Genomic DNA, 18588 nt, shown 5'->3' with positions numbered 1-18588 from the left:
AGCAGCAACTGAGTAGCGTTATTCTAAGGTATTGATCAGAAACACATGTGACGTTTGAGGCTATTTTCGCCGGTGTGGATGTATCAATATATTTGAGCCCGAACAGCACATTGTGTAGGCGATGGACAACACTAAACTCTCTGATCAATGGGAATAGACATTTCTGTGACTATTATAAACACGTAGTTAATACAATAAGTAGTGTGGTTAACTTGCGATGGACTCGACCTATTGACGAATTCGTGCGGAGGTCCTTCCTATGTAATATTGCACTGCGTGCTCTGCGGCGACAGCGCCCGCCCATCGACTTTTTCTCCGAGCAGAGCAGTGAAAGGGGATTGATTTTACTGGAGCAGCCGTGGAGTGTGCACGACCTGCATACGTTTGGGTAGAGCTATTGCCGCCAGATGAAGTATTTTATTTATTTTCTCACCAAAGGACTTTGCATACAGATTTTTCGTATTGATCCGAACATCTTGATGTTGGCTAAAATCTAAATAGCGCACCAACAACGCAAGACACACACACAACGCTGGACTCAGGACTCCCTGCTGAGGTGGTTTGTCATCCTACAGCGAAGCGCCTCCGCAAGTGAGAATGGGCTGGGTCGCCTAGGCGTCTTTTATGGGCGCATTTCATTGACAATATGAGAAATTGCTGAAGGCGATAGTAGAGACAAGCGACACCCGAGTATACCGAGCCCCGCATCTCAGAGCAGGATACGGGAGATAGGTGAGGGCATCCCATAGGCAGTAGGTGGAGGGGATCTTACTCTCAAGCCAGCCCAGAAGCTTCGATCCTCGGGGTGTACCAGAGCTGCCCGACGCCGGATACCGAGTCGGCCGCAGACCCCTAATTTCCCTTTCAATAGACCGAAGTTTTGCGACTCCAAACGGATTATAGGAACGGTTTCTGCGGAGAGAGAGAAACGGGAGACAATGGGCATCCACACGCTCCTTATTGCATGTGCGCTGCTTGGTAAGTCACTCCTGTGCCCCATTTCTTACATTGGACACATTGCAATCTTTATCAGCGTCCGTTTATTAAAAAACAGAGCGAGTCTTCAGACTACCACTCCTGAGTCATAGCACACCTGCACGACAGATCCCAACACTGTATGTGTTTGTAGGAGTGAGTGTGCTAGTACCACCTCATTAGGAGTCCCTGGGAGAGGGCATTGTATTTGTCACTAATAACAGATGCATTTGAACAGCTGTGTTTGTGGATGAGTTGGATAACAGAGACCACATCCCCTTATTACTATGTGTAACCACCTTACATCTTTCACTTTACATAACACCCTGGGCCACTGCTATTACCTCTGTGTCAAACAAATGGCATACTCTTTCATACACATACTGTAGCATAGCCTACACACACACATATACAGTACCAGTCAAAAGTTTGGACACACCTGCTCATTCCAGGTTTTTTCTTTATTTTTCTACATTGTAGAATAATAGTGAAGACATAAACTATGAAGTAACACATATGGAATCAAAAAAGTGTTAAATAAATGTAAATATATTTGAGATTCTTCAAAGTAGCCACCATTTGCCTTTATGACAGCTTTGCACACTCTAGGCATTCTCTCAACCAGCTTCATGAGGTGTCACCTGCAATGCATTTCAATTAACAGGTGTGCCTTGTTAAAAGTTAATTTGTGGAATTTATTTCCTTCTTAGAGCCAATCAGTTGTGTTGTGACAAGGTAGGGGTGGTATATAGAAGATAGCTAAATTTAGTAAAAGACCAAGTCCATATTTTGGCAAAAACAGCTCAAATAAGCAGAGAGAACAACAGTCCATCATTACTTTAAGACGTGAAGGTCAATCCATCCGGATACTTTCAAGAACTTTGAAAGTTTCTACAAGTGCAGTCGCAAAAGCCATCAAGCACTTTGATGAAACTGTCTCTCATGAGGACCGCCACAGGAAAACAAGACCCAGAGTTACCTCTGCTGCAGAGGATAAGTTTGTTAGAGTTAACTGCACCTCCAATTGCAGCCCCCAAAAATGCTTTGCAGAGTTCAAGTAACAGACACATCTCAACATCAACTGTTCAGAGAAGACTGCGTGAATGAGGCCTTCATGGTCGAATTGCTGCAAAGAAACCACGACTAAAAGACACCAGTAATAAGAAGAGACTTGCTTGGACCAAGAAACACGAGCAATGGACATTAGACCGGAGGAAATCTGTCTTTTGGTTTGACGAGACGCAGTTCTTTGTGAGACGCAGTTCCCACCGTGAAGAATGGAGGAGGTGCTTTACTGGTGACACTGTTTGTGATTTATTTAGAATTCAAGGCACACTTAACCAGCATGGCTACCACAGCATTCTGCAGCGATACGCCAGCCCATCTGGTTTGTGCTTAGTGGGACTATCATTTGTTTTTTAACAGGACAATGACCCAATACACATCCAGGCCGTGTAAGGGCTATTTGACAAAGGAGAGTGATGGAGTGCTGCATCAGATGACCTGGCCTCCACAATCACCTGACCTCAACCCAATTGAGATGGTTTGGGATGAGTGGGACTGCAGAGTGAAGGTAAAGCAGCCAACAAGTGCTCAGCATATGTGGGAACTCCTTCAAGACTGTCAGAAAAGCATTCCAGGTGAAGCTGGTTGAGAGAATGCCAAGAGTGTGCAAAGCTGTCATCAAGGCAAAGGGTGGCTACTTTGAAGAATGTAAAATATATTTTTACTACATGATACCATCTGTGTTATTTTGTAGTTGTAATATCTTCACTATTATTCAACAATGGAGAAAGTAATAAAGAAAAAACCTTGAATGAGTAGGTGTGCCCAAACTTCTGACTAGTACTGTACATGCGCACACACACACACACTCACACTCACGCACGCACGCACGCACGCACGCACGCACGCACGCACGCACACACACACACACACACACACACACACACACACACACACACACACACACACACACACACAGACAGAGTGGTCTGCCCCAAACAAACACCAGATGGCTGCTCTGTTCCTAGATGGGAGGTATGTTAATGCTGCCGGGGGGACGGGACGGATGTGTGTGTGGTGAAAACAGACCCCTGCGATTCGAAGGACATTGAATGGGTTAGAGCAGTGGTTCCCAAACTTTTATAGTCCCGTACCACTTCAAACATTCAACCTGCGTACCCCCTCCAGCACAAGGGTCAGCACACTCTCAAATGTTGTTTTCTGCCGTCATTGTAAGCCTCCACAACACACACTATATGATACATTTATTAAACACAAGAATGAGTGATTTTTTGTCACAAAGAGCTCTTATAGGACCAGGGCACAAATAATAACAATCAATAATTGTTCTCTTTATTTAGCCATCTTACATTTAAACCTTATTTGTTCATCAACAATTGTGAATAACTCACCACAGGTTAATGAGAAGGGTGTGCTTGAAAGGATGCACATAACTGTGCAATGTTAGGTTGTAGAATATCAGTCTTAAATCATTTTCCACACACAGTCTGTGCCTGTATTTAGTTTTCATGCATGTAAGGGCCGAGAATCCACTCTCACATACAGTGGGGAGAACAAGTATTTGATACACTGCCGATTTTGCAGGTTTTCCTACTTACAAAGCATGTAGAGGCCTGTAATTTTTTTATCATGGGTACACTTCAACTGTGAGAGACGGAATCTAAAACAAACATCCAGAAAATCACATTGTATGATTTTTAAGTAATTAATTTGCATTTTATTGCATGACAGGTATTTAATCACCTACCGACCAGTAAGAATTCCGGCTCTCACAGACCTGTTAGTTTTTCTTTAAGAAGCCCTCCTGTTCTCCACTCATTACCTGTATTAACTGCACCTGTTTGAACTCGTTACCTGTATAAAAGACACCTGTCCACACACTCAATCAAACAGACTCCAACCTCTCCACAATGGCCAAGACCAGAGGGCTGTGTAAGGACATCAGGGATACAATTGTAGACCTGCACAAGGCTGGGATGGGCCACAGGACAATAGGCAAGCAGCTTGGTGAGAAGGCAACAACTGTTGGCGCAATTATTAGAAAATGGAAGAAGTTCAAGATGACGGTCAATCACCCTCGGGCTGGGGCTCCATGCAAGATCTCACCTCGAGGGGCATCATTTTTTTTTCAATTTTACCTTTATTAAACTAGGCAAGTCAGTTAAGAACAAATTCTTATTTTCAATGATGGCCTAGGAACAATGATCACGAGGAAGGTGAGGGATCAGCCCAGAACTACACAGCAGGACCTGGTCAATGACCTGAAGAGAGCTGGGACCACAGTCTCAAAGAAAACCATTAGTAACATACTACGTCGTCATGGATTAAAATCCTGCAACGACCCGAAACACACAGCCAGGGCAACTAAGGAGTGGCTCCGTAAGAAGCATCTCAAGGTCCTGGAGTGGCCTAGCCATTCTCTAGACCTGAACCCATCCATAAACACACAGCCAGGGCAACTAAGGAGTGGCTCCGTAAGAAGCATCTCAAGGTCCTGGAGTGGACTAGCCAGTCTCTAGACCTGAACCCATCCATAAACACACAGCCAGGGCAACTAAGGAGTGGCTCCGTAAGAAGCATCTCAAGGTCCTGGAGTGGCCTAGCCCGTCTCCAGACCTGAACCCATCCATAAACACACAGCCAGGGCAACTAAGGAGTGGCTCCATAAGAAGCATCTCAAGGTCCTGGAGTGGCCTAGCCAGTCTCCAGACCTGAACCCAATAGAAAATCTTTGGAGGGAGCTGAAAGTCCGCATTGCCCAGCGACAGCCCCGAAACCTGAAAGATCTGGCCCTCCTGTTCTCCACTCATTACCTGTATTAACTGCACCTGTTTGAACTCGTTACCTGTATAAAAGACACCTGTCCACACACTCAATCAAACAGACTCCAACCTCTCCACAATGGCCAAGACCAGAGGGCTGTGTAAGGACATCAGGGATACAATTGTAGACCTGCACAAGGCTGGGATGGGCCACAGGACAATAGGCAAGCAGCTTGGTGAGAAGGCAACAACTGTTGGCGCAATTATTAGAAAATGGAAGAAGTTCAAGATGACGGTCAATCACCCTCGGGCTGGGGCTCCATGCAAGATCTCACCTCGTGGGGCATCATTTTTTTTTTCAATTTTACCTTTATTAAACTAGGCAAGTCAGTTAAGAACAAATTCTTATTTTCAATGACGGCCTAGGAACAATGATCACGAGGAAGGTGAGGGATCAGCCCAGAACTACACAGCAGGACCTGGTCAATGACCTGAAGAGAGCTGGGACCACAGTCTCAAAGAAAACCATTAGTAACATACTACGTCGTCATGGATTAAAATCCTGCAACGACCCGAAACACACAGCCAGGGCAACTAAGGAGTGGCTCCGTAAGAAGCATCTCAAGGTCCTGGAGTGGCCTAGCCATTCTCTAGACCTGAACCCATCCATAAACACACAGCCAGGGCAACTAAGGAGTGGCTCCGTAAGAAGCATCTCAAGGTCCTGGAGTGGCCTAGCCATTCTCTAGACCTGAACCCATCCATAAACACACAGCCAGGGCAACTAAGGAGTGGCTCCGTAAGAAGCATCTCAAGGTCCTGGAGTGGACTAGCCAGTCTCTAGACCTGAACCCATCCATAAACACACAGCCAGGGCAACTAAGGAGTGGCTCCGTAAGAAGCATCTCAAGGTCCTGGAGTGGCCTAGCCAGTCTCTAGACCTGAACCCATCCATAAACACACAGCCAGGGCAACTAAGGAGTGGCTCCATAAGAAGCATCTCAAGGTCCTGGAGTGGCCTAGCCAGTCTCCAGACCTGAACCCAATAGAAAATCTTTGGAGGGAGCTGAAAGTCCGCATTGCCCAGCGACAGCCCCGAAACCTGAAGGATCTGGAGAAGGTCTGTATGGAGGAGTGGGCCAAAATCCCTGCTGCAGTGTGTGCAAACCTGGTCAAGAACTACAGGAAACGTATGATCTTGGTAATTGCAAACAAAGGTTTCTGTACCAAATATTAAGTTCTGCTTTTCTGATGTATCAAATACTTATGTCATGCAATAAAATGCAAATTAATTACTTAAAAATCTACCTATGATCTAAAAAAAATCTACCTATGATAAAAATTACAGACCTCTACATGCTTTGTAAGTTGGAAACACTGCTGATTTTGGAGGTTATCAAATACTTTTTCTCCCCACCAATTATATGCATATCCTGAGTAACAGGCAGTTTATTTTGGGCACGCTTGTCATCCAGATGTCAAAATACTGTCCCCTAGCCCAAAGAGGTTAATAGACTCCCCATATACCAGGAGCTGTGACAGGAGCTGTGCCTGCCATATCACAATATTTTGATGTTTCTGAATAATACAAGTTTTAAATGTTTTTTTATGGGGGGGCAGCAGGTAGCCTAGCGGATAAGAATGTTGGACCAATAACTGAAAGGTCGCTGGTTTGAACCCCTGAGCTGACTAGGTGAGAAATTTGTTGATGTGTCCTAATTTCTCCTGTAAGTTGCTCTGAATAGGACCGTTTTCTAAATGACTAAAATGTAAATGTAATGAGGATGGCAACCAATTTAATTTCGTTTTAGTGGGCTTTCTCCATTCTGATTTGTTTTAAACAGATCACAACTTTGGGTAGAAAACTAGTAGATTTGGCTCATGGTGAAAATAAATTGTGTAGTCATCCTCACAATTCCACACAAGTCCTCCATGAAAGCAATTGTCACGCCCTGACCGTAGAGATCATTTTATTCTCAAGCAGCGTGGCCAGAAGGGGCAGACAGAGTGGAGGACATCATGGACCTGGGAGGAGGTGATGTCAGGACACGAGAGCCTGCCGTGGAAGCAGGCAGAGGCAGCTATGAAGGCGGAAGGAGAGAGAAAAGGGGACCAGCGTTACACAGGGTCACGGCTGGCAAGGAAGACCGGGAAGCCACTCCAAAACATTTTGGGGGGGGCACATGGGGAGGTTGGCGGAGCTAACTCCCCGTGCTCACGGCAGGGAGTGTGGTACTGGTCAGGCACCGTGTTATGCGGTGAAGTGCACGGTGTCTCTAGTGCGTGTTCACAGCCCGGTGCGCTCTGAGCCAGCTCTCCGCGTGTGTCGTGCTAGAGTGGGAATCCAGCGAGGACGGATTGTGCCAGCACAGCACTCCTGGTTTCCGGTGCGCCTCTTCGGCCCAGGGTATCCTGCGCCGGCTCTGCACACTATGTCTCCGGTGTGCTATCACAGCCCAGTGCATCCTGTGCCTGCGCTCCGCACGTGTCGGGCCAAAGTGGGCATTCAGCCAGGACGAGTGGTGCCAGCTTTAAGCACCAGATCTCCAGTGCTCCCCCCAGCCCGGTTCGACATGTGCCAGCTCCACGGACCAGGCCTCCAGTATGTCTCCCCAGCCTGGTGAGTCCTGTGCCTGCTCCAAGAACCAGGCCTACAGTATGTCCACCCCAGCCTGGTGAGCCCAGTGCCTGCTCCACGGACCAGGCCTCCAGTATGTCACCCCCAGCCTGTGAGTCCTGTGCCTGCTCCACGGACCAGGCCTCCAGTATGTCTCCCCAGCCTGGTGAGTCCTGTGCATGCTCCACGGACCAGACCTCCAGTTTGTCTCCCCAGCCTGGTGAGTCCTGTGCCTGCTCCAGGGACCAGGCCTCCAGTATGTCTCCCCAGCCTGGTGAGTCCTGTGCCTGCTCCAAGAACCAGGCCTCCAGTAGGTCTCCCCAGTTCGGGGCCTGCGGCGAGGGTCCCCAGTCCGGGGTCGGCAACAAGGGTCCCCGCACCAGAAGCGTCACCAAAGTTGGGTGAGCCAGAGGTGGAGCAGGGAGCCGCGACCAAGATAGATGCCCACCCAGACCCTCCCCTATAGTGTCAGGTTTGCGGCTGGAGTCCGCACCTTTGGGGGGGGGGGGGGGGTTACTGTCACGCCCTGACCGTAGAGATCCTTTTATTCTCTATGTTTGTTTGGTCAGGGTGTGACTCGGGTGGGAAGGTCTATGCTTTCTGGTTCTTTGTTTTTGGCCAGGTATGATTCTCAATCAGGGACGGCTGTCTATCGTTGTCTCTGATTGGGAATCATACTTAGGCAGCCCTTTTTCCTTTTCTCATTTGTGGGTTGTTGTCTTTGTTCGTGACATGTACAGCCTTACAGAGCTTCACATTCGTTTTGTTGTTTATTGTTTTGTTGGCGACATCTAAAAAAATAAAAGAATGTAACCTTACCAAGCTGCACCTTGGTCCGGTCATTTCCTTGATGACGAACGTGACATCAATTCAGTTTGTCCTTCTCTTGCGCTTAATCTGTGTCCATGAAAACGGCCCCTTTGTGTATGGTTTATTCCCTTAAAAAAGGTCTGAATTAGTTGCCGTTTAACCATTCCTGGTGAACAAGCAGACCTATTGGGTTACAGCAGTTCTAATGGCTTCAATGGTAAAATTCCCAAACACACACTGTATAGTGTTTTTTTATTGGGTTGCGTTGGGTTTAATCGTAAATATCACTAATCACAATGCATACAGAGACATAAAAAAACAAGACTGACTTGCAATGTATTATTTTGTTAGGGATGTCACAACAGTGTTGTCCCTTTTAACATTGTTGTCCCAACATTGTTGTCCCATTTCTCCATCAACGTTTTGGACTTGTACCAGTCTTTATATGAGAATTGCATCATAGGGATACTCCTCTCAGAGAGCTGCCACTTGCTGGACTATTCAAGGAGAGTTGGGTTGAAGCATGGCTTGCTGAAATGACATGGAATGACTCCCACCAGTAGGTGGATCCATACTGGTATACCTTAAAAGAGGATATATCGCCCAGCCCTAACTGCCTGTAATGAAATCACTCACCATGTCTCTGGCAATACATCTGTTTGCAGTCTACATAAGCCTGTCTGGGATGAGTGTGTCTGCATGTTTTTAGGATATTTCTGATATTGAAGTCCTTTGACTTTGCTTTAATGTTTCATTTTGATAATATGCTTGAAGGCTTTTCTCTGTGTGTGTGTGTGTGCACTGTGCAGAGTAGTGAATGTGTATGTTGCCCCTATCTGAAGGTTTGTTTACCTGAAGACAACGACAAACAAAAGGCTGGCCAATGAAGTCAGTTACTGTGCTCTACCTGTATGGTAATACCCAACTGTTTCCCAACTCCTCACTATTCAGAGATACAAGTCATTGATAGGTCATTCGTCTGCTTTGGGCTGAGAGAGAGGAGAGCCTTGTGATTGGTCAAGGATCAATAGACTGGGACGATAGAAGTTTGGACATGTGGAAATCATATCCATGACCTGCCTCAGTCAGTGCTTGGATAGTTTGTTTCCTTTGATGATAAGGATTCACAGACAAGGGTTTGTGTGTTTGCATTTGTTGTGTGCATGCTTGTGCTCGCAGCCAGAGCAGAGGTCATGTTCCAGCTGCCCTCAGGGCTTAATGGGATCATGTAATGCAGAGTTAGCAGCGGAATGTCCCTACCTTACTGTTAACTCCCACCCCGTCACACACTCCTCTGACTGGACAGTTTTATTGTCATGTGCACAAGTATAGTGAAATATGCAATAATCAATATCCAATGTAGCACAAAAAATAACAAGGTAGAACAAAACCAGAAATAGAAATAAGAAGAACACAAGAAAGTAAGAAGCTATATACAGGGTCTGTTCCAATAAGATATTTACAATGTGCTGAGATACTGGAGTGATACAGGAGTGATAGAGGTAGATACAGTGCCTTTGGAAACTATTCAGACCCCTCGACTTTTTATACATTTTTGCTCATTTATAAAACAAATAAACAGAAATATCACATTTACGTAAGTACTTTGTTGAAACATCTTTGGCAGCTATTACAGCCTTGAGTCTTCTTAGGTATGACGCTACAAGCTTGGCACACCTGTATTTGGGGAGTTCTTCTCTGCAGATACCGACAAGTTTTATCAGGTTGGATGGGGAGCTATTTTCAGGTATCTCCAGAGATGTTAGATGAGGTTCAAGTCCGGGCTCTGGCTGGGCCAGTCATGTGCATTTTACTGAGGAGTGGCTTCTGTCTGGCCACTATACCATAAAGGCCTGTTTGTTGGAGTGCTTCACAGATGGTTGTCCTTCTGCAAGGTGCTCCCATCTCCACAGAGGAACTCTGGAGCTCTGTCAGAGTGACCATCACCTCCGTGACCAAGGCCCTTCTCCCCTAATTGCTCAGTTTAGCTGGGCAGCCAGCTCTAGGAAGAGTCTTGGTTCTAGGTTCCAAACTTCTTCAATTTAAGAACAATGGAGGCCACTGTGTTCTTGGGGACCTTTAATGCTGAAGAAATGTTTTGGTAACCTTCCCCAGATCTGCACCTCGACACAATCCTGTCTGAGCCTTGGACCTCACGGCTTAGTTTTTGCTCTGACATGCACTGTCCACTGTGGGACCTGATATAGATAGATGTGTGTCTTTCTAAATCTTGTCCAATCAATTGAATTTACCACAGGTGGACTCCAATCAAGTTGTAGAAACATCTCAAGGATAATCAATGGAAACAGGATGCACCTGAGCTCAAATTCGAGTCTCATAGCAAAGGGTCTGAATACTTATGTAAACAAGGTTTTTGTGTTTTTTATTTGTAATACATTTGCAAAAATGTCTAAACCTGTTATGGGGTATTGTGTGTAGATTGAGGAGTTTTTTATTGAATCTATTTTAGAACAAGGCAGGAACGTAACAAAATGTGGAAAAAGTGAATTCAGAGAGAACGGTCTATGGCTTGGGTGGCTGGAGTCTTTAACAATTGTACAGACCTTCCATTCACACTGCCTGATCTAGAGGTACTGGATGGCAGGGAGCTTGGCCCCAGTTATGTAATTGGCTGTGTCACGCCCTGACCTTAGATATCTCTGTTTTTCTATATATTTTGGTTAGGTCAGGGTGTGACTAGGGTGGGTACTCTAGTTTTTGAATGTCTAGGGTCTTTGTATGTCTAGGTGTCTTTGTATGTCTATGTTGGCCTGATATGCTTCCCAATCAGAGACAGCTGTTTATTGTTGTCTCTGATTGGGGATCATATTTAGGTAGCCATTTTCCTCATTTTGTGTTGTGGGATCTTGTCTATGTATAGTTGCCTTAGTGCACATCAGTAGCTTCATGTTTCATTTGGTTGTTTGTTGTTTTGTTCAGTGAGTTTTGATTTATTGAAATGATGTGGAACTCTACTCACGCTGCGCCTTGTTCTCATCATTATGACTAATGTGACAGGCTGTCCTTTTCACCCTCTGTAGCACCATGCGATTGAGGGCGGTTCTGTTGCCATATATTGATGCAGCCAGTCAAGATACTCTCAGTGGTGCAGCTGTAGAACTTTTTGAGGATTTGAGGGCCCATGCCAAACCTTTTCAATCTCCCTAGGGGTGAAGAGGCACTATCGTGCCTTCTTCACGACTGTGCACGTATGAGTGGACCATTTTAAATCCTTAGTGATTTGGCACAGAGGAACTTTTAGCTCTCCACCCGGTCCACTGCAGTCCCATCGATGTGGGTGTGCTCTCCCCCCCCCTCCCCCGTTCCCTGTAGTCCACGATCAGCTCCTTGGTCTTACCGAAGTTGAGAGAGAGAGGTGGTTGTTCCGGCACCACACTGCCAGCTCACTGACCTCCTCTCTGTAGTCTCAACATCGCCATGATCAAGCCTACCACCATCGTATTGTCAGCAAACTTGAGGATGATGTTGGAGTTGTGCGTGGCCACGCACTTGTGTCAGAACAGGGACTACAGGAGGGAACTAAGCACACACCCCTGGTGAGCCCCCATGTTGAGGGCCAGCATGGCAGAAGTGACATTGCCTACTCTCACGACCTGGGGTCGGCCCATCAGGAAGTCCATGATCCAGTTACAGAGGGAGGTGTTCAGTCCCAGGGTCCCTAGCTCGGTGGTACGCTTGGAGTGGACAATGGTGTTGAACGCAGAGCTGTAGTCAATGAACACCATTCTCACAGAGTAATTCCTATCTAGGTGGGTGAGGGTAGTGTGGAGTGCAATTGAGATTGTGTCATCTATGGATCTGTTGGGGCGGTATGCAAATTGGAGTGGGTCTGAGATGATTGAGTAGATGTGTGCCATAGCCAGCCTTTCAAAGCATTTCATGATTACAGATGTGAGTGCTACAGGGCGGTAGTCATTGTGGCATGAATCCGTAGAGTTCATGTAAACAGGAATGATGGTGGTCATTTTAAGACATGGGGATTACAGACTGGAACAAGGAGAGGTTGAAAATTACCAGGAGTGTGGCTGCCATCTGTTCTGTGCATGCTCTGATAGCACTCCCTACAATACCGTCCGGCCCTGCAGCATTGCGTGTATTGACCTGAAGGACCTTACTCACATCAGCCTCGGAGATTGAAATCACCCAGTCCTCTGGGTCGGTGGGGGCACTCACGCACGGTACGGAGTTACTGTCGAAGCATGCATGAAATGCATTGAGTTCGTCTGGAAGAGGGGAATCGTTGGGCAGATCACGGTTTGGTCTTCCTTTTTTAATTCGCAATGGACTGTAGCCCCAGCTACTTGCAGCTGGCATCAGAGCCTGTGTAATATGATTCCACCTCATTCATTGTCCTTTTGCTCGTTTGATGACTCTGTGGAGGTCGTAGTGGGACTTCTTGTAATTGTTCCTGTCCTCAGCCGTAGCCTCAGTGTTGCCTGCGAAAGCGCTGTATGTGTTAGCCCTGTCCATACGCTTTGCGAAAACCTCTGTGTTAATCCATGTCTTTTTATTGTCAAAGCGGCGAACCTTCCCTGTTGGGACAATGTCGCGGATGCATTTCCTTATGAAGCTGGTGACGGAGGTGGTTAGCTTGTCGACGTTATCGACGGAACATGTTCCATTCAGTGCTAGCAAAGCAGTCCAGTAGCATAACCAGTTCTCAATGGAGCGAGTCACGGGTACATCCTGTTTTTAGCTTCTGCTTGTATGGTCAGGATCAGATTTGCCGAATGTTGGACGAGGGAGGGCCTTGTATGCTTGCTGCTGGGTAGAGTAACAGTGGTCTAGGACTTTATCACCCCTGTGGAGACTGATGCTGATGGAAGTTAGGCATCACATGTCTTAATGACACGGAATTAAAATCGCCGGCAACAAGAAAGGCAGCCTCCGGATGTAAGTTTTCCTGCATGTTTATAGCCTCATATAGTTTAAGTGCCAGTTTTAACAATCAGTTTTACAAGAGCACGGCGATCTGCTGTTACACAGCAAAAAAACTGGTGCTGCTCTCTTCACACAATTTAGCATTCATTCCCCGGACACGTTAAAGACAAGTTGGAAAATAGCCTGCTGTGTTATTTTTAAACTCCTTAGGGACGTCCTGCTTAAATTAATCAAGTGCTTGTCTGCAGCATCTTTTTTTCTCTGGATGGAGTACCTCTGTACTGTTTGTTTCTGTCGTGGTGAACTCTGTATAGCAGCACCTCATAATGGAGTTCATGAACTCTTTGACCTTAGAGCTGACCACCAGAGTTTTGTGCTGAGCGATAAGTGCTTTTTGAGTTTGTTTCGATTATTAAAAAATAATCACGGTTGTTCGATTATGGTTTAGATTATTATGCATTATGTGGGTTGATTGAACGGGTTGATTGAATGCAGAATAAAACAATTATTAAAAGTCCTATGATGGTAGTGACTGCCCATTATTGCTTATAACTTAGTAAACATAATTTATTAACATTACTTTAATAAAATATTTCAGTTGTTCTTTACATTTGTTTATTTAATGACTTTTTAATTTCAAGTCATCTCATCTCTATAGAGCTGCTGCCTATGCTGCCTGACAATATCACTATTTTAGCAGTTCTTCAAAGTAAATGAGGCATACTTTTATGACTGCTGAATACCAGATAGAGAGAGACCTTGTGAAGCAACTGCTCTCTCTCCCTTTTAATCGCAAATTCTTCTGTCTGTTCTCTCCATGTCTACCCCACAATAACCTAATGTAGCAGGCGTAAAAGAAACACAAAGCCCGGACAAGTAGTGCGCAATGGATTATGGTCATTGTAGTTCATTGCCACGTTTTCTGCTCTAAACTATTTAGAATATTGGCCTCTTGCACAGTTCAGGATTTATCTCTAGAGAAGCTGTGCAATGTATGTATTGAGCTCACAGAAAGAAAGAAAACAGACGTTGGTCAAATAGTTGTTTTAAAATAAATGAAAATTTGCTTACCAGATTTCCAAAACAGCTGTTGATGGTTTTATAGTTGTGATTGTAGACCTAGATATTTTACAGTAAACATAAGTGTGTGTGTGTGTGCGGATTTTACTATACTTGTTAGTACCAGAAGTCACCACAAGAATAGTAAACCAACTACAATACTATTTTGGGGTTAGAATTGGGGTTATGGTTAGAGTTATGTTTAGGTTTAAGGGTTAGGGAAAATAGTTTTTTGAATGGGAATCAATTGTTGGTCCCCAAAAAGTATAGTAAGAAATAGATGTGTGTGTGTGTCTGAGGTACCCTTACTCAGATAAGATCTAAGGCAGTGTAAAGCATGCTTCAGTTAGGCTTGCGGGTAGAGAATCGAATGAGTGTGCTCGCGTACTCCCTTAAAAGACCTTCTCTTGAAAAATGAGAAAAAGCTGAAATAGTATTGTTTGTCCATTTTGAGACGCCCGTAACCAGTATACACTTCTTCAAAATAGTCAGAATTAAAGATGACTCAAGAAATATCTTTAATTCAGATGTTTTGTCGATAAGATGTTTGGTGCGGTATTTCCAGTCCAAAACTAACAGAAACGTCCCAAAATGTTATAATATGTGACCCGTTTCAAGAAGCTATGCGCATGTCGCACATCACTACGTCACAGGAGAAGCATATGAAAGTTTTATTTATTTTGTTATATTATTTTTGTATGTGTTTTTGGCATAAATGCCTTCTGGAGCATGTGAACTTTCATGTGCCTTAATAACAAACTTCTATGCCAACTGTAAATACAGTTGTTAAATTACGAACCTAGTTGATTTAGCCACAGAAAAAGTCAGAAACCTTCCCGCTAGTCATGATTGGCTGAGATAATGGATGGGCTGGACATGCCGAGAGATTACTTCAGATTGGGCTGCCATGTCACGCGTTTCTGTCTATAACATGAGCTGCTCAGTGTCGATAATCTTTGTTACTGCAGCTTTTTTGAAAGACATAACATTAGCCATGGAGATCTGTAAAAGTGTTGCTACTGCTCTCGATAGCATTGCTGCCCAGAATTTTGCAGGCGAAGACCAGTGGGAAAAGGTTGTGATGGACTACTTTATGCACAAGGTCAGTGTGAATCGGATTGACTTGACACAACAATGGGGCAAACAAGCTGTAGCTAGCGACAAACCAAATGGTAAAGACACCCTGCCGTGAAGTGTTAATCCATGTATACGGGGAAGAGTCTAGCTATGCTTTCAGATATTAATTTCAGATGTTTTTGTTTTGTTTTCATTGCATGTTAAAGTGTACTGTTAGCTAGCTAGTATACTGTTAGCTGGCTAGCGAATGTTAGCTTTCTGGCTCGCTAGCTAACATTACGTGTATGCGATCTGTGTAGTAATGTTGTTCGCATCTCAGAAATCCATTTGCATTGCTAGTTAAAGCCTAATGAACATAGTTGGTTAGCTTTAGCTACCTGCAGATTCATACCCAAGCATTTCATGCATAGTGGTTGGCTATGACAATCCGTTTGTACTGTAGCTATGGGTTAGGATTATGTTTCATTGTTTAGCCAGCTAGCTATATGTCTATACAAAAGAATCACTTCACAAGAGAATGATTACATGACCCATCAAAGTTAGCCATGTGTGTTGGGGGTGATTATGGCCATCTATTGTATTTCATGAACATGTGTGCATGTCTAGACCATAGTGACCCATACAATTAGCTAGATGTGACTGGGGCTTGGTTGTAGCATTTATTTCCCATGAACCATCAATTTAGACAAGTGTCTGGGTAAGCATCATGTAATAATTCTAAAATATTTCAAAAATATTTTTATCTGGATACTTTCAAAGTCAGATTAGGATATAGGCCAAGGACTAGATGAAGTGTATTTTTACCTGGTGTTTTTCTTCATTGTAGGCTACTACTTTCACCTCTTAGTCTTGCAATCTTTGGTTGTTTACTACACTCCCTAACTCATTCTGTTTACCACATGGCCTCACATGTGAATCCTTCAAGAGATGGTTGGGCTAAGGCTTAAGAGGGTGTGAATGATGCTGAATAGGTGTAGACAAAGAAGAGCTCTCCAGTAGGTGTACCAAAACATTAAAGGACCATTCTCTCAAAAGTGGGGTTACAAGTTTATCAACTTTCAAAGCATAATTACTTTCCCATTGTTCCTCAACTGCAGTGTGTGTGATTTTCCACTTTGTAGCTCGGAGTCTCTACTCTCCGTTTGTAAAAAACACCATTACATAAGACCGATTCGAGGCTGTGGGTTATATATGCACAAACTTTTCCAAACTGTTTCAGTTGGGAAGCATGCGGATGTCTTAACTGGTATGTTGATGGATTTGGCTGGTTTGCATAAATAGCTCCCTGATCTCCCATCCCCCGCTGTACTTTAAAGACCACGATAAGCTACCATCTTCTTTGAAGATCTCCCTTCTCTCTTCCCTGGTTTAGATAGGTACGTTGGATGACGTTGTCCCCTAGATACTGATCCAAGATCAGTTTGCCTCTGATGGGTAAGGTTAGCATTTATAGGGGGGTAAGCTAATAGTAGAAATGTGCAACTCCTACTCAGGGCTCTGTTAGATAACAGGGTAGCCCAGATTCCACTCCTCCAGATCCACCCACAATGCTCTGGGTTTACATACCCAGACTCCTCTCTCTTCCTCGCTGGATTCTCCACCCAAACACAGACTCAGTTGGATGCACATGAGACGTCAGCGTTACTATGGAGACAGCTCCCCTGCTGCATCCACAGACGCTGACACACACACACACACCATCCCACACACCTCCCTCCAGTGTTAGCCCCACACTTACACACATGCCCATGGCAGCCATTGCTGTTTTCAGATGAAAACAAAAGAAGATAGTCAGTATAGGCCTGAGCTAAACTAACCCACAGGGATGGAGGGATCCGATCTGATTCTCCCTGGAACTCAAGAGGAAAACACGTGTGTATGTGTGTGTGTGTGTGTGGTTTTGCTTAACTTTTCATCCTGTATGCTGGAATGACAAACAATAGTAGAGAAGTCTGTTTGAAGAGCCTAATTAATAGTTAATTGGGTTCCTTTCCAATCTGTGGATTAATGCACAAACATAGGGAGAGCGAGCAAGCTGTCAATCTCTAACACACACACTTACATCTACAGCTAAATGTGTGGGTTTGTATACTTATAAAAGATTGAAGATGGGATGTATAGTTTTACTTTAACTTTAGCAGCTGTCTGGAGTTTGTACATACACGTTAGATGAGGGTGTGTGTGTTCCTGGATAGCAAAACTGTGCAGATGTGTTTGAATCTTTAATTGTTTTTGTAGATGTTCTGTATGTGTGTTTGTGAGTTAAAGGGAGCGTTTTAAGTACATCTCTTTGCCATGGTGTTGTAGGGCAGGGGAGCAGGTGGATATATGGAATGAATGGATTGGGGACAGGACAGGGGGCAGAGAAAGAAGTGGGTGTGTGTTTGAGACACCGCCTGTGTGCTACAGTAGGTGTTATTATATGGGTGAGTGAGTTGGCCATAAACACTACATTTATTACCATATCCTTCCCCGCCATCTCTCTCAATTCTCCATTAATTCTGTGATGGGATGGGTAGAGGCATGGACAAATGCTTACATGTACCAGGCATCGCATTAGCTTTCTGAAATCTGCATTTTCCAAACACAGACCATTAAAAAATCTGTGTTTTAAACCATTTCAACAGCATTTTATACTGAAAGTCAACAGTGGTGTTTTGCTTCAGTAAAGTTATAAGGTGCGTTCAACAAGGTTTTCTTCACACAAAATGCATTGTTGCAACACCATTCGGCAGAAAATTGGTGGCCAGTAAAAAACTGGTCCTGAACATCTCTAAAACTAAGAATATTGTATTTGGCATAAATCATTCCGTAAATTCTAGAGCTGCCGCTTTCAAGGAGCGTGACACTAATCCGGACACTTATAAGAAACCTTCCAACGAACCATCAAACAGGCACAGCGTCAATACAGGACCAATATCAAATTCCACAACACCGGTTCTGATGCTCGTCAGATATGGCAGGGCTTGCAAACTATCATGGATTACAAAGGGAAACCCAGCCGCAAGGCTACCAGACAAGCTAAATACCTTCTATGCTCGCTTCGTGGTTAGCAACAATGAACCATGCATGAGAGCACTAGCTGTTCAGGATGACTGTGTGATCACACTCTCCGTAGCCGATGTGAGTAAGACCTTTTAAATAGGTAAACATTCACACGGCCTCAGGGCAAGACGGATTACCAGAAAACCTACTCTGAGCATGCGCTGACCAGCTGGCAAGTTTCTTCACTGACATTTTCAACTTCTCCCTTACCCAGTCTGTAATACTTACATGTTTCAAGCAGACCACAATAGCCCTGTGCCCAAGAACGGCAAAGTAATCTTTCTAAATGACTACCGCCCCATAGCGCTCACATCT

At 44.7% G+C, this 18588-nt stretch overlaps 1 protein-coding gene across 1 annotated transcript in view; it reads left to right on the top strand.

Moving 5' to 3' along the window:
• Positions 1–361: 361 nt before the first annotated feature.
• Positions 362–18588, top strand: part of LOC135519139 (immunoglobulin superfamily member 3-like) — a 212218-nt gene continuing 193991 nt past the window's right edge. The window contains exon 1 of the mRNA XM_064944207.1: positions 362–978. Coding sequence (XP_064800279.1) covers positions 939–978 — 40 coding nt within the window. The 5' untranslated portion in view covers positions 362–938. The remainder of the gene's footprint in view (positions 979–18588) is intronic.

This window comes from Oncorhynchus masou, chromosome 29 (assembly GCF_036934945.1).
Source record: "Oncorhynchus masou masou isolate Uvic2021 chromosome 29, UVic_Omas_1.1, whole genome shotgun sequence".
NCBI classification, from domain to species: Eukaryota; Metazoa; Chordata; class Actinopteri; order Salmoniformes; family Salmonidae; genus Oncorhynchus; species Oncorhynchus masou.
Note: the sequence above shows the minus strand (reverse complement) of the source record. Positions and strands in the feature narration are given on the sequence as shown.